Here is a 26,658-nt window from a genome sequence, read left to right on the forward strand (position 1 = left end):
CGGGTAAACGTTACTTCCTGCTACAGACTGGACCGGACTCTTATCTGTGATTCAACATTTGTGACTGACTACATTTCCAGATAAATAAGGAGAAAAAAGCTAAAGATTCACTTTTTCACTTCAAGTTTATTGTTTTTAGTGCAAATAATTACAAAAAATTCCAGGTAAAGAAACTTCACATTTTCATGTTCGAGGTTCAGTCTGATCAAGCGGAGGCTGCAGGCCAGAAGCTGCTCACTGGAATATAAGGTAGGCGGGGCTTCTACTGATCGAACAAGGTAGTGGGCGGAGCCTCATTGCTCTCACCTTTACCTGGTTCTCCTTTAAAAAACCATGGGAACAATTCATTCTAAAAGCATGTCTCATGTTTATGGAGAGTCACATGGTTACACCGATAGCTTCAGTTGTCATGGTAACAGGCACAGCAACCTGCTACCTGTTTGCTTTGAGCTGGGAAACCCACAGCTGCAAGCTTGTTTGTCCAGGGGCCAGGGTCACAGGGGGCTTCAGCCAATCGGAGCTTAGAGCTGAGGAACGCCCAATCACACACTGTCTGCCAGCTGGATGTCCCAGTCCTGCAGCTGCCACATTCATCTGGTCTACAGCGCTAAAACAGAGAAACCGTCCCAAGAAGGCCATAAAACGGTCCGGAACCAGCAGAACTTCTGCTGTCCTCAGAGGCTCCGAACCCTTCAAGACTGAAACGATTCATTCATTCACCAGCTTGTTTCCTAGAGAAATGCTCCCAGTTCCTGCATGTTCTCTCTTAAAGTCCAGCTCATTATTCTACGGTTCTGAGAGGAACCAGAACCACTCAGCAGCAGCAGATCCATCCTTGTAGTCCAGCTTCAAACTGACATGAAATCATCTCAAATGTTCTTGATGGAAAACTGCCAGTCTTCAAATCTACAGCAGCTTTTATTTTGAAAGGACATCCCTTTGCTTCCTGTCAGTGGGCAGAGTCTGAGCCGGTTGGACCCAGTCGGTGCCAGTCGACCCAGTGCTGACCCGGGACCAGCCTGGTCAGGGAGATGAAGGTCTCCCCCAGCAGCGTGTTCTCCCAGAAGGATCCGTCGCTCAGAACCCTCAGGTGGATCACCCTCTGGTCCAGGTCCCCCCGCGGGATCCGATCATACACCAGCTGCGGACACACACACACACACACACACACACACACACACACACACACACACACACACACACACACAGAGAGACAGCCAGGTTGATGCTACTGGTTCCTGATGGTCCCCTGGGTGGGACAGGAAGTGTGTCTCACCATCTCGTTGTAGGTGGGGTTACAGGTGCGCCGCGCTGCCTTGGTCTTCCTCTTGCCCGTCTTCTGGGGGTCCGGCAGCAGGTAGAGCTTCACGTACGGGTCTGGGTCGGTACCGTCCTGGAGGGGCTGCTGCACGGAGACACACCAGAACCGGGCTGGATCAGTCCAGGTTTCAGGTCTGACAGCAGGTCCATCTGCAGCCAATCAGGAGCCAGGAACACCTCTACCAATTTTTTTTCTCTTTAACATTAGCTTACGCTAATTCTTTCATCTTTTGCTGTTTGGCATTAGCTTGCGCCAAATTTTTTACGTTTCGTGCTTTAGTGTTAGGTTACACAGTTTTTTGTGTCCAGCTTGTGCTAATTTGTTATGTTTAACTGCATAGCATTAGCTTGTGCTAATTTGTTATGTTTAGCTGTATAGCATTATCTTATAATTTTTTATGTGTTTAGCAGTTCAGTACTAGTTTGCGCTAATTTTATTTAGTTTTAACTGTACAGTTTTTTTCGTTGTTTAGCGTTGGTGAAGTTAGGATTCTTGCTTAGTGAATTAGTGGTTAGTGAACCTAATTTTTTGGTTAGCTTTGCTCACCCCTGGCAATACCTTCAGCCGATTTTACATATATTCTCCATTATTTTCAAAATGTCAATCAGTTAGAGGAAACACAAGATCAAGAAAATATAAATGATTTCTATTGATATCTGACACCAGACACATTCATCTAATTGGAGATCTTAGTCCAAAAATTAACTAAAAATGATTTTCCCATGACAAACATGGTGGCCTTCTTGAAAAATAAAAAAAATATCAGTTAATATTATTTCTATGGGTCCAACTGCACATGACTTGACACTGAAAGTCTTCATCAGGACTCAACAGAACCTGAAATCAGAACCTGGGTGCGGTACTGACCAGGCCTCTGATGTGGATCACCATGATGAACAGCTTATTGTTCTTGTAGGAAATGGACAGCTTGACCTCTCCGAGCTCCGTTCCTGCAGCTGGAGACCACAACACCTCTGCAACACACACACAGTAGGAAGCGCCTGTTACCATGGTGACCACATGGATCCATCCAATCCTGGAGCAGCAAGGGAACGTACCTGCAGGTTTGCTGCTGCCTCCTGTGGTTCGTTCGTCTCTGGACAGAGGGTGGAAGAAGGTGTAGACCAGATCACACTGAAAACACACACACACACACACACACACACACACACACACACACACACACACGATGTGTGACAGCAGAGACCCGACTGACAGGTCCACCAGAACCCTGCAGAACCTCCAAGATAAACAGAACCTCTGCTGCGGCCTGATAGGACGCTCACACCCACTCTGACATGGAGCCACATTCTTTACACTGCAGCATGTTTCTGTAAAAAACCTTCAAGTGTGAATGGGAGCATAAATGTCTCTTCAATTTCAGAATGACGGCCATTTTGAAAGATGGCTGCCATTTTCTGAGCCTTTTAAACCAATTGTTCCTATAAAATCTAATCCATTTTCATGACTTGGATGAACTTTCTGTCACATGTTTTTAACTTTGATCATAATATTTATACAACTTTGAAGTAATATGCAGCAAAAGCAGAAACCAGTCCGTTAACCATTATCAGTCGTCAACTGTAATGGTTAACATCTTTAGCTCCCACTAATTTTTAAGATGCATTTATTGTTTCAGTGTTAGTTTATGATCCACATGTGAAAGATTTTGCTGAAATATTAAAATATGCAAAGCATTACTACAACAGCCTGGACTGCAGCCCCAACCCACCTGAGCCACCTCCGGCGCCGCATGGATCAGGTGCCACACGTAGCCGTTCAGCTCGTCTTTCCTCCGGTCCGCCGTCGCCTCACTTCGGGAACGGCCGATCACAAAGCGGCTGGGAAAACTGGGCGGGGCCAAGAAGACAGAACATTTAACCCAGCTGGGTTAGCGGGGCCTGGAGGGGCCCAGCGGGTACCTGGGCAGCTTGGAGGAGGGGAAGACGAGCCGCAGTTTGCTGTGAAGTTCCTGGAACTCCTCGAATGTCCTCTGAACCAGCTGCACCTCCTGCTGAGCTTCACGCTCCACCTTCACTACAAACGCCTGGAGGGCCAGAGAGACAAATCAGACATCAGACATGCTGCGCCGCATCTATCTGAGAATTTTTCTGCCATAATCCAAGAGCACACATGTTCAGTCTGAAAGTAGGATTTCATGTGTTTTGTACTCAAAACTTCTCCTCCCGCTCGGACTCTCTGCTCGCTTACAAAACATGGAACTCCCTTTTGGCACAGTTGCCTAGCAACCTCTCAGCCAATAGAATGAAAGTGTTTTAATGGGAGCCTTTGCTTCTGTAAGAGCGGAAATACTATCTAAGGAGTTGTTTGGCGGAAAAATGACACTGGCGCCTCGGCGAAGACTTTGGCTTCGCACTAGGTCAACCTGACCGAATTCTTTCCTTCCATTTGCGTGCAAAGCGCAAATGGAGCCAGAATTTACTGGAAAGGATGTCTGTTTGTGCAAGATAAAATCAACAATTTGAGATAAATTGTCCTATTCAGCAATTCTGAAATGGAGCAGATGTTGAGTTCGTGAGGTCCAAAATATTTTAAAGGTCGCCCAATACACACTCAGTATAAAGCGTGCCAGAATCTTTCTGCAAAACAACAGTTGCACGCCATTGGTTGAAACTTTCCAACACACACTGATGAAGATGAGAAGGTATAAAATAGGTTGATGTTAAGACTTCGAGGAGATTTTTTGTGACAAGACGATGATGATGAAGATTTTGTATTGAACTGAAGAAACTGTAAAGAGGAAGCCGTGGAAGTGTAATAAATCTCCAGCTCGTCTATGGCCTAGCAGCAAGAACTACGTCTCTGTGCGTTATTTCTTTTACTTAGATATTTAAGAGTATAGCCACCTTTCTAATCCTCAATAAAAGTGGTGACACCCGACGTTTGAATGAATAATTGAACAACCAGGAGAAGGAAGGTGACTCGCTTCAGCCTGACTGCGGACGGGAGCCGTCTGGGCCCAATCACAGGAAAGAGGTAAGCTTTTATCTCTTTTACTTGTTAAAAACAGAACGGTTTCCTGTCTGCTGGCGGTCTGAAGTGCTAAAAAGAGTGATTAAGTTCTTTCTGCTTACCATAGGCGAGTAATTTCTTTGCGCAAAGAACGAGCTGCCAAAAATCTGAGACTCATAGGTATCTCGTACATTCTGGAAACATGCAGCTCGGAAAATAAGCACTTTTTCAGTCTGGTCTCACCCGTTTTGGTGACGGTAACAAGGAATTTCTTCCATTATAAGTTACCATATATCAGCCAATCTGGTGTAGTTCTTCTGAGCAGGCACTTTCATTGAGCTGACTAATAAATAATATATCACGATTTGTTAAATTTGGCGGGAGGCCAAGAACCTTAACTTTAACATTAAACCAGCTGAGCCACGAAGAGAGATTGGGATCTCTGTGAAAGCGCTATAAAAATAAAGAATAAGAATAAGAAGAGGCCAGGAGAGGACAGTTCTTTTTTCTCTGTGAGACCACCGAATGTCTCCATGAGAGAGACAGCGGAGTTTCCTTAGCGGAGGAACGTGTTTTTCTCCAAGGAGTGACCACGGCATATCCCATCCACGAAGAGAGCAAAAAGCTCGTCTGGAGGGAGAAACCGAAGTCCTCCATGAGATGATGTGTGGCCTGAAATAGAGTTGAAAATGAGTAAAAAGTGAATAAAGAAGTTCAAGTGAAGAAAATAGAGTTTTACAGATTACTTTGTGAGTTAAACTGCAGTAAATGTTCTTTAATTTCATTCCTTTGAGTTTTTGGTGAGGAGTTTAAGTGTTTCTGTCAGCCTTGGCTAAAATAACTGAAGTCCTAATATAATTAATTGTGTGCACACATTAAAATTGGACAGTGGCTAATTAAATCAACAGCCAACTAAATTTTATTTATTTATAATAAATATATTAATAAATATAATTACACTAACTAGAATCCCCGAGGAGGAGAAGGAGTAAGGAAAGAATAATGGAGTAGAAATGCAAATGGAATGATTGTTGCTGAGATGAATGCTGAATAATTGGGAATGTATGTTGTCTATTGTGTAAGTATTTGATTGGCATGCCTGTATATATTGTAAAAATCTGAAATGTGCATGTTTTTGGCTTATTGAATGACTGACTGCTTTCAAAGTAATGTTGAGCATTAGAAGCCGCCGTGCTCTGTATTAAAGTTGAAATTTGGTCTTCATTTTGACTGCAATTGTTTAACGCTGTTTGTAACGTCTAATTTTATGCTGTGCAATATAGATAGGAAATATCCATATCTCGCTGCTATATTTCAGAAAAGTTGGGAGAAAGAAAAGAGTTTCTTGGCTGAATCCCCAGAAACACACACACGAACCTTCCCTCCCACCCCTTCCCTCCCTATCCCTTGACCTCCCTTCCTCCCTCCTCACTCTCTTTCCTCTCTCACTTTTTCTCTCTTGCCCTGCCCCTATCCTGCCCCTCTCTCTCTCTCTCTCTTATTCTCTCTCTCTCTGTCCACAACACGTCATTCGGTCCCGGATCTGTCGTGATTCGAGACCATTCTTTGTTAACACCCATTTGTAGTCCATAGTATTTAAGACGGCCCACTTCCTATTACGCAAGGTTGGCCCCCACCTTTGCTCATTTCGGACTGAAGCAGACTGAAGTTTAGTTTTCCTTTTTTCTCTCCTCTGCTTGTAACGGTGAAGAGGTCTAAGCCTAAAGCCTTGAGTTAACTCATATAATACAGACTTTTATCCAAATAACCATGTTTCTGTGACACTGAACTATGTTAAACATTTTTCAAATGTATATTTTACTGTAAATAGAGTTGAATAACTGTAAAAAACTTGGTTAACAGTTACACTTATTGAAGAATACTTAACACATGTAACAATATATAGCAACTATAAGCAATAATACTACAAGGAAAAAATATTATAAGAATAACTAACTAAAAATCAACTTATTTTTTACTAAATTGGAAAAATTAAAAAGTTAAAGGACAACAAAACTGCAAAAGACAGAATTCTAATAGTGAGACAACTGCTAAATAAGCAAGATGAGCAACATACCTATTGTCATTATTGGTTCAAAAAACCCAGAATATGCTTCTCAAATTCCAAAAATTTCTAAGAAGTGGCAAAAGAGAACGCAAGGACTTCCATGCCCATGGCCAGAAAATGGGAGCTTTGACTTATCTCTTTGTGAACAGATGGAAACTCGGATTGCAGACTACAAAGCAAAAAACAAAGGAAAGAAAAGACAAGCCAAAAGAGAACTAGAATTAAACATTTTACAACTATTCAAGGAAGAAGGTGAAAAATACCGGAAAAACTTAAAGCAGCAGGTAATTGAGCTGAAAAATAATTATGAAAAACCAGACGATGATCAAATGAACCCTGCTGGGTTGTATCCAGCCCTGACAGGAGTTCTGAATATCACAGGTGATTTTGGATACAGGAATGATGATCAAATTAGGGACATTAAACAAGGTAAAAACAATGAGATGGAAACTCAATTAGACAGACCCTCTACAGGGCACACACCACGATCAACAGTGGTTCAAACACCAGCTCCACCCAGAGGTGCACCCCAGACGAGCACAAGTGCTACAGACAGTAGCACAAATAATAAGCACTCAAAAAGCATGGAACTACCGACGTCATATGCAAATGCAGATGGCTATAAGCCAGCTGGCAGATATGACACATCATTACCGCCAATCCAACCCAGAAGTCAAACCTCTGGTGCCGGATGTTCCACAACACGGACAGTTGGAAATATTAAAATTCTTGACTGCTACGCTGGAAGTAATAATAATAAATTTTTTGATGGCTACGCGGGTCATCTGAAAAGACGCAGAAGCGGAGATGCTTATTGGTTAAAGTTAGGCCCAGAAGTCTTTAATATAGAACGTAAAGCAAACCAAACACAGATACAGGAAATAGAGGAAGAAATTGATGAAGGCCTTGTACGATTAGCTGAAACAGAGTCAAGATGTGATAATGGTGAAGACGGAGCAATGGCTGGTCCAAGTACAAGCACTCCGGTCAAAGAACAAAAAGCCCCAAACCAAAAAGAATACGATTTGAGATCCAGACCTGACATACGCAAACCTGATCGTTATGACCCCTCAAAACAATTACCAATCATATTAAAAGGAGATATTGCTCAATATTTGCCATTTGCCTCGATGGATCTGGTAGGGTTAGTCTCGCGGTTGCCGGACATTCATAATGGTGCAGGAAGATGGATAAGAGCACTTGAAGAAGAGACAGTTGGCAAAATCCTGGCACTTGGAGACATCAAAGCCATTCTAGCAAAAGTTGTTGGAATTCCCACCATGCAGAACATTTTGAAGGATCATCCCTGGATGCTACAAGAAAGAGCAGACGGGATTGAACTAAATGCATGCCGGACAATGATCTGGGCAGCCTTGAGGGCAGAATTTCCAAACAAAGTGGACCCTAAGAACATGAAAGCGGAACCAATTGGTGACTCGGAGAATCCAGCATCCTACGTCGCCAGGCAGTTGAGAAGGTGGAACGAAATAATGGAGTTTGATGTTGACGAGTACCCAATGATTGCAGGTGTGTTTCGAAAGTCATTGGTGGATGTAATGCCTGAGCCAGTGCGCACCAAACTTGAAGAGGTGGTGGCTCTGATGTCTATGCCACACAAAGAATTTCGTGATCATGTGGTACACACAATAGAAAAATACCGAAAAGATGAACAAAAACGCACTGACCAAGACAAAAACATCCAAAGGAAATTGGCTCAATTACAGCTTGGAGAACTTCAAGGAAAAAACAAGACTAAGACCCAAGCTGCAGTGGTAAGGGGGGACCAGCATCCCGCCCCAAATGTAGCCAACCTTCCTAATTCTGTGAATTCAGCGCCACAGATGTATACTCCAACTTCGCAAATGACTCAGCCTTCTCAACCAGTGGTGAATATTTATTCACAACCATGGAACTCACGTCCATTTGTGCCTCGAGGAAGGCAGCAAAGAAGCCCTTCATGGCCTAACAGGGGACGAGGCGGTCCGCCCAGAACACCCGGAGCATGCTGGACATGTGGTTGTTTTGGACATCGTGCTGACCAGTGCCGAAATGGTGACAACTCATTCCAAAGACGGCCGCGTGGCAGAGCCAGACCAGGTCCACCGACAGCCCCATACAATCACCAAGCAGTTCCATATAATCAACAGGGAACTCCATACGATCCTCAAGGAGTCCCGTACGAACCACCAGTTCAACAAAATTCACCAGCTCAATACAATCCACCAAATTTTGGATACTAGGGATGCCCAGAGGACCCTAGGGGAGAGAGTCAGTACCCAATTCTAACTACAGGTGCTGACGATGAACCAATATTGAAAATTCAAATTGAAAACAGAGAAACTCCAATGTTGGTCGATACAGGAGCAGCTTACACTTGTGTAAGTCCAAACTATGCAACGCATTTAATTTATTTATTTTGGATATTTAGCATATACTCCAGTTCCAGTGTTAAATGTTCAATGGATTAAAGTTTATTGATAATGTGTTCTTGAATTATTATGCCATTACTATTATATTACTGGAAAATGTTCTCAAAACTGAGATATTATAGTTTATCACAAGAACTTCTGGGACAATTTTTCATCCAGTAACATTTGTTATCATAACAGGCATAACTATAATAAAAACTAAACAATATTTAACTAATAAGAACTAATAAATGCTAACAAACAATCTAAAAACTAATCAAAACTAACTGAATTAGACACAAAGTCACGACAAAATAAAACAGCCACAGTGAGAGCGGTGCCTGGCGGTCAGACCCGCAGCGTCCCGTCCCAGCGGCTCGGTACTCACGTAGCCCTTGTTGGCGAAGCGGATGTGTCTGCAGATGTAGAGGTTCTTGATGACGCCGTCGCTCCTCGCCGTGTGAATCCGGGGAGCGAAGGACAGTGCGGGTCGGTCCTCCGACGAAGCGAACTTCATCTGGGCCAGGTTATGGATGAAGAAGTTCAACTTGGTGGCGACGCTGCCCAGACTGGACTCGATCAGCCTGGAGGAGGAGGAGACACAGCTGAGGGTCAGAGGTCACAGAGATCCAAACCAGTCCAACCAGATGTTATGCCATAGCTGTGACCATAGGAGGCGCTGTTGCATTTCAATACTATTCTATGCCAAAACCATAAGTTATGCAAGGGGGGAAACAAAAAAGAAAAGAACGAAGCAGCTGACCAAAAAATAAAAAAACATTTGATATTATATTATTTAAACCCATTTGTTTGAACTAGCATACAGCTTTAATTATCTTTGTACTGTCTTATAAATCTTGTTTGTGTTTTTTTTTTTTTTTTATTACCGGTATGTATTTTATAATCTGCTTGCTTTTATGTCAAGGTGACCTTGGGTGTCCAGAAAGGTGCCTACAAATAAAATGCATTATTATTATTATTATATTTCCATAATCATAGAAAGTCAGAATATGATGGCTGTTATCAGATATTGTAACCAAACTGTTACTTATAGTAAAATAATAAACTCTACTAAAGCATTTAATGTTTTTCTAACAGAGTCTCTGTGAGCATTTCTTAAAAATATAGTCTGTGTTTTCAGAAAAGTTGAGCAGACTTTCCAGAAATGAACATGATGCATTTAAAATGTGCCACAATTTCAATAAGTTGGCCATCGAGAGGAGCTGGATCGCTTTAAGGTTTTGTTTATGTCTTTTGATTAGCTCTACAACCTTAAGAAAATGAAGAAAATAAGATATTGTATTAGAGAATTAATACTCCATGGTGCCAATAATGCTGGAATTAATAAGACTTCTGATTTAGTGATGTATTCATGTTAGTTGTGTTACCACCTCCAAGCCACTAGAGGCAGTAGCAGAACCCAAAGGATACAAATAAGAGACAGATTTAGAAGCTACAGAATGTGTTAAGAACTGTGAGCTGTGCTGAAGTAAATAAGAGAGAAATTCATAAACATGCTAAGAAATATCAGATTTCAAAAGAAAATCAAAACAGGACACCATGGATAATAGTGTCCCCTTCATTCCAGGAGTGAAATAGTCCCATTTCCAAATATGGTATGGGTCTGCCTGCCCCTTCCTGTTAGCTGCAGCGGTGTGCTCAGGTGGAGGCGCACCTGGTGAAGTAGGTAGTGGCATCAGCCTCCGACTCGTGAGGCCTCAGAGCGTCGTAGACGTATTTCAGATCATCCAGATCTGAGAGTTCAGGAATCCCACAGGAGAGCATCTGCAAGCAGAAACACTGTTAAAGCTTCTGGATCAGCAGAAAACTGGAGGCCTACTCACCCACAGCTCTCAAAAATCTATGCATTACAGCATGAGTGACCAAACCGCGGCCCCGGGGCCGTTTACGGCCCTCAGGACGACTGATCAGAATTCAAGAACAGCTTAAATTTGGATTTGTCAGTTCAATTAGTTTGATACATCTAAAAACAATGTTAGGGTGAAATTTTCACTGATGCCAAGCTGCTCAAAACAGGAACTACTAAAATCTTGAAATGGGAAATGTAAAGTGCAAGGCAAAGCTTCCACCCAGAAGCATCCAGACTCAGGAACGCACATTTAACAAACTTAGCAAAATAAAGCAGGAGTGAGAGACACAGACAAAAAAAACAATCTTGGTCAATAATCAATCTGATTTATTTTTTCTGCAAGACTTTTTTAGCTTAACATCCATGATTTATGCTTCTCTTGTCCACAAAAACTTGGGGATCTTTTACTTCATCAAAACATTGAGTGTTGAGTTTATCGAGTGTTGAGTAAAAACAAAAATAAAAAGTAGATTTTTGTGATTATAATTAAAAAGTAAAATACAAAAATTTAGTGGCCCCTGAATTATCTTCAACCTGACATTTGTCCCCAAGCCCAAAACATTTGGACACCACAACTGTCTCCAGATTCCTCCATGATAAACCTTCAACAGACACTGGTCACCCATGGAGTGCCACAGGGTCCACTGTTTGGGTCACTGGTGTGTGACTCCAGAACCGGTTGGTACCGTCTGATCGCAGGCGTGTGTGTTCTCACCAGGCCCAGCAGGTTGAGGAACAGGTGTGTGTGTTTGCGGATCAGGTTGTACGCATCGCAGCACAGGTCAACGAACTCGTGGAAGCGGCTGGAAGGTTTGTCTCCGCCGTTGATGACGTACGCCATGTCGGAGGTGAAGACGAAGGGGGCGCGGTCCCTGCAGAGGCAGCCATGACGATGAGCGTCTGTAATCAGGCGTTCTCCTGAAAGGCGACATCGCTGGCCTCTCACCGCTTGATGTTGCCGAACATCTGGGCGTGTCCCAGGAACTTCCCGAAGTCGATGTGGAACATGTGGCCGCTCGTCTTCAGCATGATGTTGTCGTTGTGGCGGTCACAGATTCCCAGGATGTAGGTCGCCACGCAGCAGCCGGCGCACGAGTAGATGAAGTTCTCCACCGCCTGACAGAAAGGGTGTTAGTTCAACTTCCTGTTCCAGCTGGGGACCTTCAGAGTAAAAGCCTGGACGTGAGCAGGAAGCGTTACCTTGTCATATTGCTCGTCAGTCGGGTTGTGCTTCTGCAGCCAGTCGGCCAGCGTCCGGTCCTTGAAGGATCCCGTGACTCCATGTTCCACCTGGATCTTCCTCAAGGTGTCTGCGTGAGGAATCATCTCCACCATACCTGGAGACAGGTAACACACCAGTCTGTCACACCTGGAGACACGTAACTCAAACAGGTTTCAACTGTCCTCCTGACTAATTGTCCTCTCTGACTTTAGGCTGGCCACTTCACCTGTTCTCCACCTGCTGACCAGGTGTGCACCTGTCGCCTCACCTCGTCCTCTGCCTGTGGAGAAGCATTTGAAGATGACCATCCTCATGTCCAGCCCCTCCTGGATCCAGATCTTGTTCATGATGCGGATCATCTGCAGGGTCAGCATGTCCTGTCGCAGGTCGTCTCCTGACTGCACACAGAGAGAGACGTCAGTCATCACAGGCACCCAGGTGTGGGCTTACCTGTGGAAGCAGGCAGGCAATACCTTGAAGATGACATTGATGTTGTCTCCGCGGGGGTCCAGGTTCTGGAAGGACAGTTTCAGAGGAACGGCGTTGGAGTTGAAGAAGGAACAAGACTGAAATGGAGAGAGAAGAAAGATTTGCAGATCAAACCACCCAACCTGTTCCCCTCCTGGCCTGTGGGGGCGCTGCACCAAGAACCACTGAAGGAAACGACACAAAAACCTCTGAAGACACTGAGAGCAACTTCCTTCTTCACCAGATGGAAACAAGATGGAGGCGTCAGATTTTAGCGGTTGGAGGTGTGTGTCAGTCTGTAGTTACCTGGATATTGATTCCTGAGACGAGCAGCGCTGGGTTCAGAGGTAACCTGCAGCAGCTGTTTACCAAGAAGAACTGCTTCATCTCATCCAGACCCTCTCTCAGGACACTCTGAACACAAACAGAACCAGTTCAGGATCTGCTGCCCCCTACTGGACAGTTTGTTCCTCCTGCTAATCAGATACTTTAAACCAGTGGTTTCCAAACATTTTCTGCGCCCCCCCCATGGATTACAAATGGCTGTCTGGTCCGTGTGTGTGTGTGGGGTGGGGGGGTGGGGGGGCATCGACTTTTTTGGGGGCAAACTGAATGTACGTAGCTGAAAATAGACACCAACATCGGTAGCCTACAAGCTACTTGCTAAGCTTAAGGTTCTGTATTGATGTTAGCTAGTCATCTTTTAGCTAACATTAGCTAGTCATCTTTTAGCTAACATTAGCTAGTCATCTTTTAGCTAACATTAGCTAGTCATCTTTTAGCTAACATTAGCTAGTCATCTTTTAGCTAACATTAGCTAGTCATCTTTTAGCTAACATTAGCTAGTCATCTTTTAGCTAACATTAGCTAGTCATCCTTTAGCTAACATTACCTGCATCCAGCAGCTTTGCTCAACTCAGTCGGTTAGTTTGGAGGGAAAAACTGTGAAAAGTTCTTTGCGTTTTGCTGGTTTGCTGCCGTGATTCTAACACACCTGTAGCTCCGCCCAGCAGCAGCAGGTCTCCTTCACAGGTGGAAACCCAGCGCGAGCGTTGTAGCGCTCATGTTGCGTTTAAAGGCGGCTCGGACAAACAGGTTACAACATGTTAACAACGGATTAAACAGTTTTAACTGCTGATAAAAGTGACAGAGGACACAAATATGGGAAGTGTGGAAGCCTCTACTGTATCAAACTGACAGGAATAACAGAGAGTTGGCCATTCTAAGGTAAAAACCCAGCGCATACAGTGTTCATGTTTTCTTTTTTTTTTCATCCAGACGGCTTCCCGCGCCCCACTGCAATGACACGGCGATCCCCATAGGGGGCGCGCCCCACAGTTTGGGAACCTCTGCTTTAAACACTGACAAAACAATAACTACATCATCATCTCCTGGCTACGGTTACAGTAAACTGATCTAAAACCATCAGTTATATTTCACAGCAGGATTCTCTTTTCTGTGACGACGAAATAAACGCAGAATCTTCCTCACCTGTCGGCTGGAGGGCGTGGCGTCCCGGACCTTCTGGGCCACCTTGGTGAGGATGGAGACGAGCCAGCACTGCCGGTCAAACTCGTCTCTCAGAGCTCGGCCCACGCAGCACAGCAGGGCAGCCAGCAGGTGCTGATAGCGAGCGCTGAACTGGCTGTCCTGCAGGTTGTCCTTCAGCAGCCTGTCATGGACACAGACACGGAATCACAGCGGCTAGCTTCTGCAGGATCAATAACCGACCAATCAGCAGCTGATCGATTGCTCTGACCAAAGACTGTCTATGAGGGAGGAGGTGTCACTCTGACTATGTTTCTGTACCCAGAGGGCATCATGCAAGAAGCTAGTGTGGGCTAGTGGGCTCGATACTGAACCAGAACCAGAACCAGCTGAACTGGTTGGAGGTTTGCAGCTCACCAGAACAAGTAGTGAGCAATGCGAATGTCCCCGATGGCTCTCCGTAGGAGAAAGCGGACCAGAGAGCTGTCCAGGTAGCACTCGTACTTCAGAGCCTGAAACACAAACAGAACCGGCAGAGAGGATGACCGGTTGGTACCGGCTGCTAACAGGTTCTGGTTTCATATTCCTGACTTTTCCCAAATACAGGAGGACGCAGGACAGGTGAGAGGCGCTACCTGAACCAGCTGAGGTAGAAAGTCCAGCAGCTCCGGGTCCGATATGGAGTCCATCCACTGGACCGCCGTCCTCCTTAGCTCCTGATCCGGAAACCTGGAGAAAAAAAAAAACAGGAAACTGTTAGTCAGGTGAGCTCACCTGGACGACATACTGCATCTCCTCTGTTCAGCGTACGATGCGTGCAGCAGCCCCAGAGCGTCCAGGTAACCCAGACACGCCCACTGCCGCAGCAGGGCGTAGATTTCCGGCAGACACGCCCACTGCCAGCAGGGGGCGCTGGCCAGAACCAGAGGCAGCGCTGCGCTTTCCGACTGGCAGAAGGCCTTCTTCTCCCACAGCAGCCGCTTGTCGTCCGCCGTCAGCCTGCAGACAGGAATCAGGGAAAAACACGGGAACAACGTAAACATGTCAACGATACAGGAAGACTGTAAAACCACACACACTGATACACACACACTGATACACACACACTGATACACACAATGTGTGTATCAGTGTGTGTGATACACACACTGATACACACTGATACACACACTGACTCACACACTGACTCACACACACTGATACACACAATGTGTGTATCAGTGTGTGTGATACACACAATGTGTGTGTCAGTGTGTCAGTGTGTGTGTATCAGTGTGTCAGTGTGTGTGTATCAGTGTGTGTATCAGTGTGTATCAGTGTGTGTGTATCAGTGTGTGTCAGTGTGTGTGTATCAGTGTGTGTGTATCAGTGTGTGTATCAGTGTGTGTGTATCAGTGTGTGTATCAGTGTGTGTCAGTGTGTCAGTGTGTGTGTGTCAGTGTGTGTGTATCAGTGTGTGTCAGTGTGTGTGTATCAGTGTGTGTATCAGTGTGTGTCAGTGTGTGTGTATCAGTGTGTGTGTATCAGTGTGTGTCAGTGTGTGTATCAGTGTGTGTCAGTGTGTGTGTATCAGTGTGTGTCAGTGTGTGTCTGACCAGTGGAAGGCCTTCTTCTGCAGGACGTCCTGCAGCTGGATCTGGCTGATGGTGTCCAGCCTGCTGAAGTCGTACTGAGGACAGAAGTCAGCAGGGGGCGGTGTGCTGAAGATCACCTCAAAGGAGGAGGTGGGGAAATCCACCTGGGGACACACAGGTGAGGCGTCACGCCGTCTGGCTACATCGTCAGGAGGAAGGTCTTCACCTGTCCAGGTGTGGTTCTCACCTGCAGGATGACGCTGTCCGGCTGGCTGAAGTTGGGAGAACTGGTTCTGGCATTTCCGCTCCTCCCTGGCGTTGATGGCCACAGACCCAGCAACTTCCTGCCGCACGTCAGCACACTGCACACACACACATAAAGCACACACTCATCAGCACACACACCTCCACCTGCCATCAGCAGGTAGATTTACTGAGTGACCCGTGACAGGAAGCTGAACCGTGAGTCCATGTCCCTTCAGTCTAAATGGCCGTTTCCATGGTGACAAGCCCAACAGAACCAAGCAGGGAGCTAATATCACGTTTGAACCGAGGTGACCAATCAGAAGAGCTTCCTGGGAGTCATGTGACTCACTGTCTGAAGTTGAAGAGCGGCATGGTGACCCAGCCCAGAGGCTCCGTGCTGCGCCGCTGCTTGCCCTTCTCCTCGGCTCCTCCAGGGGGCGGTAGAGGGCTGGCGTACAGCGTCACAGTGAGCTGAGACTCCCGGGGCAGCTGGGTAATCTCCACTGGGAAACACACCCTGAGGGGCGAGGGGGTTAGGGAGAGGTCAGAGGTTAAACTGAAGGATTAATGGATAGATACAGCTGAGTATCATCAGCATAACGGCAGACATTATGATGTCTGATGATCTTACCAACTGGAGGCATTTAAATATATATTAGATTATTTTATTTTATTTTAGAGTTTCAATTGATTATTCCGACGATTATTCGGACAAAAAATTGGAACATTCTGCTAATTTTTCTCTTTAAAAAATTTAGAAATACATACAAAATGCAAACAATTAAAGTCCTTTTTTTAAATAAGAAAATAAACATTCTACTGCCTAAAATTGGATTCCTTAGGCGAAAGCTTGATCATTTGTAACAAAGGATGCATCTCCAGATAAAAATACGGTTTTGGATTAATAAATCTAATTAAGACATCTTCAATGGCTCTTTGAAGAAACTTGATGAGCTACAACATTTAATTTCCCTTTGGGATGAATAAAGTATTTTTGAATTTGAATCTAATTGGACAGCAAAAGATACTCAGTACGATTTTCTTTGACAGAATTTGAACCAGATGAAGCTAAAAAAGCAACTTGATGAGTTTTGGGTAGAACATAATTACAGACAAAGAACCAAATGTTTACATTTTTGTAGAGTTTTAACTTAATTACTGCTCTGTGATGTTCTTTGTTCGATTACTTCAATAATCGGGCTTTTGTTTCACCAAGAAAATCTAGTTGAAATTAAAAATCTCTTTTACAAGAGAATCCTGGCCGAGACTGGCAGCAGCACAGCACAGAAGAGCGAAGTGGCCAAGCACACAGCCCTGTGGCACACCTCAAGTAACCCTGAAGATTCAACTAACTGGGATGTGTGAACCAATCAGATTTAAACCAGCCAACAGAAGCTGGACCAGGTGAGGCTGTGATGTCACGGCTCAGGTGCGTACCTCTGGTCCCACACCACCAGGTGGAACAGGTATTTACTGACGGCCTGTTTGCTGGTGTGCTGCGGCGCGCAGAGCTCTTTCCCTCCATGAGTCAGAGAGCAGGACAGGAAGAAACCCTCGTAGCTGACCAATCAGAGAGCAGGACACACATGATGTCATGATGAGTTCATGAGCCAGGTGTACTATGTGCACATTTTCAAAAAATATTAAATTCTCAGAATCATCTCTGATCCGGTCAGAGAACATTTAATCTTTCTATGGTTTAACAGAACCGACCCACCAGCTGCAGAACCAACCGAGCTACAGGAAACCTGATGCAACCCAGAGAGCCGCCGTACCTGGTTGCCCAGGTGATGGGGATGCGATGGGCGGCGTACACGTTGAAGGACAGCACATTGGTGACGAGGCCGGCCTCCTGGACCGGCGCTGTGGCGCTCCGGCTCTGCGCCGCCGTGTGGAAGTTGGCGTTAAACGTGCTGCAGTATAGCTCCACCAGGTCCAAGATGGCCGCCGTCAGCTTCTCCACCACCGACTCTGCAGGAGGAGAGGAGAGCTGAAAGAGGTTCTGCTGCAAGAACTAACCGAATCACTGGTTCTGGTCGTACCTCTGTTCTCCCGCAGCGACAGCACTGATGCATCCTGGGAAACAGGAAGACGTTAAACTTCTGAGTGTCTGCTACAGAACAGGCCGCAAGAAGGACAGACAAAAACAGAAGACCAACCTCTGAGAGAGCCCTTAAAGGGCTTTAACCGCTCACCTTCAGAACCTTGGGCTGCAGACGACAGGGGCATGCTGGGAGCTGGTTCAAGGCCGCTGTCACATCTGGCGTTTCCACGGCAGCCAGCGAGCTGCAGAGCGCCTTCACTGATTGGACGAGGCGCTCCACATGCAGGAGCAGCTCCACCTTCAGACAGCGACACAAATAAGAGGGTGTGTGTGTGGTCATGGTTATTTTTATCTTTAAATATGTGTGTATACAGGTCACCTCTGACAGCAGGAAGGACTCGGCCTCGTTGTGAAAGGTGTCCAGCAGCAGAGTCAGAGCCTCCCTGATCAAACACATGGAGATGCTTCTTAACGGAGATCGACCAATCAGAGCTCTGTGGCCAGGCCCCGCCCCTCACCTGGTGACTGTCTGTTTAATGGGACGCTCCTGCAGTAGGATGCAGTGGTTCATGGAGGACGGCGTGTCATCGTCTTCCTTCTGGAAGGAGAATAAGTCTCTGTCTCTGATTGGCTCAAACAGTCAAAGGTTCACTTCCTGGTTTCAGTGGATCTGAGATCTGATCGGTTAGAACAGAGCTACAGGGTTTGCCGGTTCAGTACCTGCAGCTCACCTGCAGGGGGAGTTCTGCTCTGAAACTGGATAATTTTTAAATGACAGAAGCAGGATGTGTGACCCGGTTTGTTTTCCAGAACCCGGCGTTTGTTCAGAACCACAGAGGGTTCCTGCAGCCTCTCAGCTGATTGTTTCATTTCCTCTTAGACCAAATTTTGTGTGTGTGTGTGTGTGTGCGTGCGTGTGTGTGTGTGTGTGTGTGTGTGTGTGTACCGTGCGAGCCAGGTTGGTGTTGACAGCAGATCTCTTGGTGAGAAACAGCCGAATGTCCCAGTCAAACTTCAGACACTGTTGGACAAACTCCAGACCGGCCAGAGTCTGAGAGCTGAAGGACGGGCAGAGGGACGGGCAGAGGGACGGACAGAGGGACGGACAGAGGGACGGGCAGAGGGACGGGCAGAGGGACGGGCAGAGGGACGGGCAGAGGGACGGGCAGAGGGACGGGCAGAGGGACGGGCAGAGGGACGGGCAGAGGGACGGACAGAGGGACGGGCAGAGGGACGGGCAGAGGGACGGGCAGAGGGACGGGCAGAGGGACGGACAGAGGGACGGGCAGAGGGACGGGCAGAGGGACGGGCAGAGGGACGGACAGAGGGACGGGCAGAGGGACGGACAGAGGGACGGGCAGAGGGACGGGCAGAGGGACGGGCAGAGGGACGGGCAGAGGGACGGGCAGAGGGACGGACAGAGGGACGGACAGAGGGACGGGCAGAGGGACGGACAGAGGGACGGGCAGAGGGACGGGCAGAGGGACGGGCAGAGGGACAGGTGGAGACAGAGAAAGGGACAGCATCAGTTTTATTCAGAGTTTGCAATATTTGGGTTTTTCCTCCAGTTTACTGTGATCTCTGTTTTTCATGGTCTCCTCAAATCCAAACTTACAGAAAAATTTACACGGATCCACAAAAAACCTGGCCCGGATTCCTGCCAGAATCCTGAGAGAAACCGGCCCGGATCAGTAAATGGTTCTTCATGAGTTACTGTTTCAGAGCAGGAAGTTCAGCTGCTCTTATCTCTCACACACACACTTCCACACATTCAGCAGCAGACAGCTGTGTGTGCGTGAGACATCTACAGCTGCTTCCTGCTCGGAGCGGACCGGAACCAGAGATCCAGAAGAGGAACAACATCTGGGAGCAGCCGGATCAGAACCAGCAGGTCCATCTCCACGAAGGACCATCTGGTTTCACGACCTTTAACCTGACGAGGAAGTCATGTTATCCTTCAGCTGCTGTGGTTCTGATCGTCTGAGCCCAGATCGGTTCCGGTTCTCTGGAGTCGGTTTCAGTTCCAGTTTTGTAGGCGACAGAAGATCCACATAACTTTACCACAAACCACAGAACCAGAACCTCCTTTGAGCACCAGGACCAGCTGTTGGACCTCCAGAACCAGCGGTACAGATCCGCTTCTTACTTGCTGAGGAACTCCTCGTGTCCGCAGACCTTCAGCAGGTAGTCGTCCACATCCAGGTGGTCCAGTTGGTCCTGGGTGTAGCACAGCGTCTGGTAGATCAGCAGGTCCACCGTAGACGAGCCTGAGACACACAGACCGGTCCGGTTAGGCTCCGACAGAACCAGACTGAACCGGTTCACGAAGCAAATCATCATGCAAACACCCAGCGTAACCATGGAAACTCTTGTTTAGCTGCTCAGCTGTTCTCCCACAGAACTGCCTCCTTCACTCCAGAACCCGTCCGGTCGGTACTTCCTGGGCTTCTTACCGTCGCAGGTGAAGGTCAGAGGTTCCCTGAACGCCTCGCAGGCCACCGTCACCTTGACGGCTACGCCCAGAGCCTGGTGCAGCTCATCATGGCCGACCGACGGCGACCACACGAAGCCAGCGTTCCTAGAACGGTTGGTGCTGGGGTATGCTGAGCGCAGCCTACACACACACACACACACACACACACACCTTTTGAGTTTGTATCCTCTAGTTAGCAATTAATCAATTACTAAATTAGTTGAAGATTATATCAATAATCGATTAATCCGTTAAATTGTTTCAGGCCTAGTCCAAGTCCACCTTGGTGCAACCAAATCTGCTTTTAATTGTTGTATTCAAACTTGGCTGAATACAAAAAGTGCTTCAAATGAAGACTGACCTAGATCCTGTTTTAATGGTGAGAAAAGACAAAAGATGTTTTCAGTTTTCTTCTAGTTGATAAACTGGTTGCCTTTCATTTAACACGGAAAACCTGCAGAAACCATTTGTAGTTTTGGATCTATAATCTGTTTCTAATCTACTTTTATCTCAGAACTTTATCTGATTAATTAAAATAGTTCGTGCTAACTTTGGACACCCTGGTCTGAGCTGTTCCTGGAGAATTACTCAGGAAGGGGAGGAGTCACTCACACATCCAGCATGTGGCAGAACGCTGCCACTTCCTCGTCTCTCTCCTCCGACACCTGGAACAGCTCGTATCCAAACCCGTTGGTCCTGGAGCCCAGACGCACCTGTCAGCCAATCAGAGCACAGACACCCAGCAGCCAATCAGAGCACAGACACCCAGCAGCCAATCAGAGAACAGATTTAATTTTTGGAAAATCTGGATTTATTTTCCACCAATGCTCCATCACACACTGTGTGTTTTATTGTCAGAATAAAATTGTTATTTTATGACAATTCCAACATTAAACATAAAATCTAAACTGAAGAACTCTTGTGAAGTTATCTATAGAATGTAAGCATTAGTTTAAGTTTTACAGGTGAGACTTTGAAACGATTGTGTATTTGGAAGAAAAAAATCACACAAATTGAGAAGGTAACATCAGACTGAATAAAACCTTTTTCTCATAACTTTAAGGCTGTTTGTCTGGTAAACTTGCATTATTATTGTTATAATATTATGACTATATTTTTATAAGTAAACAAAAATTCTGTTATTGTGGCCCTGTTACTCCATCGTCCATCTCACAGCAGGGATTATTCAAATGAAAGCCACTTTTTATAAATATTTTATATCATTGGTAATTTTCTTACTTTTAGAAAAAAAGTGAGAAAAAAATCAGAAATCAAATATGTTCAAATAATTTTCTAAACCTATCAGACTGCCAGCTGTGATAAATAAGCAGCTCAGTGATGTAACTTCCTGCTGAAGCTCCACCTCGTTTCAACCAATCAGAGGCCAGGGTGATCATCACCTGTGGTGTGATGAGACTTTTCTCCAACAGGGGGCAGAACTGAGTGGATTGAGCTCAAGTTTAGTAAATATTCCTGCAATGGGGACGCTCTGCTGGATAAACTGGTCTGACTGGTGTTCAACTGGAGGAGAACATGAACTGGGAGGAAATGCAAATATAGACAGGAAGTCCGGTTCATATAAACAGGATATCTGGTTGATTCTGCAGCCAATCACAACTCTGTACCGGGCCGGTCCAGGTTCTTACCAGGTCAGCGGAAACCCTGCGCTGGTTCTTGTTGCTCTTCGCTGCAGGTGTGTAGGTCCTGGGAGGCACCTGTGGGGGGAGGGTCTTACTACGGGCCACGGGCTTCCCTAATTGATCCCCGTTGGTGCGGCGGGCCGGCGGCACCGGACGACCCTCGTTCAGTCTGGCCAGCGAGTCGTTGATGAGGTCATAGTTCAGCTCCGCTGAGGTCACCTTCAGCTGGTCGCCCCCAGGCTGGAACAGGTTAACGTCCCGGGTGAAGGGTCGGGGGGGCAGCAGGGGCAGCTCCGACCCCGATGGAGGGGGAAGGGGGTGTCTGGGCGGCACGGCGGGGGGAACGTCGTCAGGCAGGGCCGAGCCTTTAGAGAGGAACCCTAAGCTAGGTCCAACCGAGTCGCCAGAACCAGAACCAGAGAACTTCCCGAGCTCCGGACCGTCCAGGATGTAGGGTGTCTCCTTCATGAAGACGCCAGTGGGGGGCGCTGGTCTGGGTGGGAGGGGCAGCGGGAAGTGGGATCCCCCGGGCTGGTTGGGGGAGGAGTCGGGTCCAGAGAGGTCCAACAGCAGGTCCTCTGAGGAGGTGGGGCGGTTCTGACCCGGCGTGGAAGGATCTGGAGTCTTTAGGCCCGTCTGGCTGGGAACGCCGGGTTCTGGGAGGGCAGACCCGGTCCCGGTTCCGGTCTTGTCCTGTTTGAGTCTGGAGAGAGCGTCGTACTCCATCTGCAGCGCCTCGGCCAGAACCAGCTCCCTCTGGCTGAGACCCAGAGCCTCCAGAGCGCCCCAGCCCGCCTCGCTGCCCTCCTTCTGGGTTTGGGTTTGGGCCGCAGACATGGCAGCTGCGGTGGGAGCAGATCTGACGAGGAGACGGTCAGAAGATCATCTGGGTTATTAACGTCACTCTGACGCAGCTTATTACTGTAAAAACCTTTCAAACATCGAACGTTAGCATCAGCTATTTCATACCTACAAATACTATACTTATTCAGTTTTTACGTAAATAAGTTAGTACATTTGTTGAGTAACTTATTTTTTTATTCTTTTGACTCATTTTCATTTTGAAAGTTGCCGTGATCCTCAGCAGTGACACCTGGTGGTGGAAAAACAAAACTACATTCACTACAGATTCCTGAACTCCGTTGGAGCAGAGCATTACTCTAAAAATCTTTCAAATGTGGAAACAATCTTATTCACTACTCAGTTCAGATGTTTTCCATGTTTCCCATCATCCCCTTGAATTTTTAAGCCTTTTAAGCCAATTATTGTTTAAATGTTATCCATTTTCACAATTTGGATGAACTTTTTGTCATACCATATGCTTGTGACATTGGTCATCATATTCATACAATGTTAAAGTAATAACGTAGCAATTTACACACTGAAAAAACAGTCATCTTCATGGCTAGCATTAGCTTCCTCTAAGTTTTCTTATGTGTTTAACAGTTTAGCATTAGAGGAGCTAAGAGTCTTGTTGGTGTGCTGTCCTCTCCACTAGTTATATCAACTCTTTACATTAGTGCAAACATACATTCTCCATTACGACCAAGGCGGCCATTTTGGAACATGGCCACCTGATAAAGGAAACAAGATCAAGAAAATATATGTGGTTTCTATAGTTCAAAACATGTAGGCTGTGCTTTGACAAACACGTTCATCTAATCTGTGATTTTCGTGCAAAAATATGTTTTACATGGTGGCCATCTTAAAAAAAGTCAATGTGTGATTTAAAATATGTAAAAATATGAATGAATTAACACCAAACACATTAGTCTAATTGCTGGACAACCATGCTGCAGGTGACTTGATCCCTGTATTTATATCTGTTCACGTCTTCCTGAAGCTGTTTATGAACGTGTGTCAATAAACAGGGCCTGGACTCTGCTGGAACCAGACCAGAGGTTCTACTTGACCTCTGACCTCATGGTCATGTGATTCTTAAGGAATCAGACTCTGCTTCACGTTCTGTTCAGGGTCTTCTTAGAGGAATCTACTTTCAGTAAGCTGCAGGTTCTGGTTCTAAATAATAAAAAACAGCTCTGAGCAAATAAATCCGAGTCACCTGAACCAATCACAGTTCAGATTGGTCAGACTACCAATCTGATTGGTCAGATTGGTAGTCTGACCAATCTGCAAACAGTCTGACAAATCGTCGCTTTGACGACCCAAACAGCTTGTTTTGTTCATGCATGCACACAACGCTGGAGGGCTAAAAGTTGATTCTTTTCCTTCCCATCTGTAGCGGCGCCGCGCTAGAGCTGCTAACAAAATGAAACCAGGAGACTCAGAGCTCCACAGCAGAGGGAAAAATAACAGAAAAATCATTAAGAACAACTCAAAACTACTTTTTCAATCATTCTCTGTGTTGGATGTGTTACACACAGACTCAATGCCCTATCAACTGACTGATGTTCACCTTCCACTGGGAAGTTGGGGGCGGGATCTAGCGTGTGTGACATCACACTGCAACGTGTCTATTGGTTCACTGCTGGCTCCTAAAGGTTATAAAAGTGGAGTGGGAACTTGACCTGAATCTGGTTCTGGTTCTGCTGGAGGTTTCTTCCTGTTAAAGTAGAGTTTTCCTCTCTACTGTCGCTACGTGCAAGGTCAGAAGGAAGGATTGGTGTAAAGTGAGCTGATGCAGTTTGCTGGGCTTCCTTAGATGGAAAACTGTACAAACCGAACTGATGTGCTGCCTAGTGTCAGGGAGTGAATGAAACCTGTTTGTTTAGTGAGGAGCTTTGAGACAACATGCTGGGAATCAGAACCAGGAAGTGAACTCAAAGAATAGCAGAAAGAGAAGCTGGTGTGAGTCTGACATGATGGGGGTTTTAACAGCTTTTAACAGGTTTTAATTACCTCTGTTTTTCAGGTTAAGAATGAATGAAATGAATATTATTGAGGTTATGTTGGACTGTCAGACTGAATCAGCTGGTTCTACCACATTCTAACACCGCTGATGCTAATCTGAGCAACGGAGACGACAGATCAGGAGAAGAAGAAGAGAGAGCGACCAGTCTGTGTGAGCTCCCCGATCAGACAAAAGGCTTTTCAATGAAGCAGAGGGGCAGGATGGTTTGGAACAAAGAGCTGGGGCCGGAGTCACATGACCGAGGTCAAAGGGTGACCCAGTCAGAGGGGGAGGGGCAACAGTCGCAGCCAAACCCCACCCCTTGCCAGATACCCACAAACATCCTGAGGCTCAGACTGGAAACAAGTTCCTGTTACTGGGAACTAAGCGTCATCAGAACCAGGCAGACATGAGCAATGACCGACAGAGTGGAAGCTAAAGGAACCAAGTCAGTCCGTCCTCTCTGGACACCAGAGCTCTGTAAAAGGTTAAAGGTCAACACAAACTCCTCATACAAGCTGTCAGGCACGGTGGTGGAGGGCTGATGATCTGGGCTGCAGCAGATCTACGAAAGAATGACTGAAAAAGTTAAGACTCAAAGTCCTGGAATGCTCTAGTCAAAGATCAGTCCTCGCAGGATTCAATCAGTTTTGACAATATATCGGTTCCAGAATCTGCTCTGATCTGCAGGACAAGCCGACGTTTCCTCCAGCAGAACTGTTTGATCTGCTGAGATGATCTGGTCTCAGAACATTCAGCTGTCGGGCCGAAGTCGGACCCAGAGGATCTTCTGGTTCTGCTCTGAAGGAAAGAACTGTGTGGATCTGCAGGCTTACAGAGGAAGCTCAGTCAGCTGCTGTGACTTCCGGTCATGATGTCATCGCAGCAGCTGCAGAACAGCATGCAGCAGCAACAGGACCCTCACGGCAGAACCTGGAGGTTCTGGACTCCAGAACCAAGACAGACGTTTAGCCGGACCCGCAGGGCATTCCGGGAAAGCTCCATCTGCTGACATCATCAGCTTGATCCGCAGCCTGTCTGTGAGGAACCGCTGGAGAACCACAGCGGTTCCTCAAACCGGTTTCACTCAGCTGGAGAACCGGAAGTTCACCTGCTGCACGCTCAGCCAGGTGAGTTGGCTTGTCTGCGCTGAGACCGTCCAACCAGATTCCATTCAAACATTACACACTTTACCTGGGCTTCTTTCACCAGCAGAACACCTGAAGATAAAACTAATCCTCATTTTTCTGTGACGTCATATGAATCCCACTCACAGTTTGGACCGGAACTTAATCCAAATGTTGCTGATTTTAGATTTTTCTGAAGGTTTTTCCCTCGGAGGGAGAGTGGAGGGTGCGCAGCTACGAGCCTCCTCAAAAAGAAAACCCATTTCAGAGCCTAAACGAGGCTTGGATGTTAATCATTTCGGAGCCGAATTTATTAAAGGAGCCGAGCCATCGGAACCTCGGACGTAATGGTGACCGAACCGCAGTCTGGTCTCACAGAGATACCGGAACATTTTTAAATGTCATTTTTGTAAATGGAGTTTGGCTGAAATCCTAAGCTCTTCCAGTCTGATCCACTAGTCTGGCCCGGTGGATCAGAGTTCTGATGAATGGACCGGACCCGGCCGTGTTGGTCGCAGAACCTGGAGGCCATATGGACAGGTCCAGTCTTACCTGTCCGTGAAACTACGGGGTCCGGGAGGGGCCAGCGGCTGCCATCTTTACTTTCCTCCGGGAATCATATCGATCCAGGCGGAGTAACGGTCAGGAGTCACCACTGCGTCCGGTTCTCCTCTCATGCAGACCGGAGAACAGCCCAGCCGCTGCCCGGGCTCCGGCTCCTGATTCAGGATAAGCAGCAAGCCCGGAGGTTCTGCCCGGTTCTGACACACGGAGAAAGAGGTGCGGACCGCGGGGCGAGGGCTGCTTGGCAGCTGCGGAGCTGGGCTGTCAATATACACTAATACACACTGTGTTTCCGGTTTACCTTTCACAATAAAAGCTAGA

The 26,658-nt window shown here is 46.6% G+C and overlaps 1 protein-coding gene across 1 annotated transcript; it reads right to left on the minus strand.

Moving 5' to 3' along the window:
• Window positions 1–106: 106 nt before the first annotated feature.
• pik3c2b (phosphatidylinositol-4-phosphate 3-kinase, catalytic subunit type 2 beta) lies at window positions 107–26,574 on the minus strand. Its single transcript, XM_014974589.2, has 33 exons — window positions 26,326–26,574; window positions 21,802–22,654; window positions 20,768–20,868; window positions 20,136–20,296; window positions 19,829–19,949; window positions 18,629–18,740; window positions 18,201–18,280; window positions 18,062–18,125; window positions 17,834–17,980; window positions 17,681–17,714; window positions 17,414–17,609; window positions 17,076–17,198; window positions 15,988–16,155; window positions 15,640–15,754; window positions 15,414–15,556; window positions 14,629–14,817; window positions 14,454–14,547; window positions 14,236–14,330; window positions 13,822–14,002; window positions 12,637–12,744; window positions 12,336–12,428; window positions 12,131–12,260; window positions 11,841–11,977; window positions 11,587–11,756; window positions 11,356–11,512; window positions 10,446–10,555; window positions 9,159–9,354; window positions 3,244–3,368; window positions 3,054–3,171; window positions 2,380–2,455; window positions 2,189–2,295; window positions 1,277–1,405; window positions 107–1,141 (listed from the first exon to the last, which is right to left on the minus strand). The coding sequence occupies exons 2-33, from the start codon at window positions 22,630–22,632 to the stop codon at window positions 950–952; spliced, it is 4,803 nt and encodes a 1,600-aa protein (XP_014830075.2). The 5' UTR covers window positions 22,633–22,654; window positions 26,326–26,574; the 3' UTR covers window positions 107–949.
• Window positions 26,575–26,658: the final 84 nt, after the last annotated feature.

This window comes from Poecilia mexicana, unplaced genomic scaffold (assembly GCF_051168715.1).
Source record: "Poecilia mexicana isolate PSO_F unplaced genomic scaffold, ASM5116871v1 scaffold_5, whole genome shotgun sequence".
Taxonomy (NCBI): domain Eukaryota; kingdom Metazoa; phylum Chordata; class Actinopteri; order Cyprinodontiformes; family Poeciliidae; genus Poecilia; species Poecilia mexicana.

Bases quoted from the DNA above. Each gene is read 5' to 3' on its own strand.
- pik3c2b (XM_014974589.2), bottom strand. From the start codon at position 22,632: ATGTCTGCGGCCCAAACCCAAACCCAGAAGGAGGGCAGCGAGGCGGGC. The intron at 18,741-19,828 runs GTAAGAAGCGGA...CCCGTCCTTCAG, and splicing joins CACGAGGAGTTCCTCAGCAA to CTCTCAGACTCTGGCCGGTC. The intron at 17,715-17,833 runs GTGAGCGGTTAA...CCTGTTTCCCAG, and splicing joins TGCAGCCCAAGGTTCTGAAG to GATGCATCAGTGCTGTCGCT.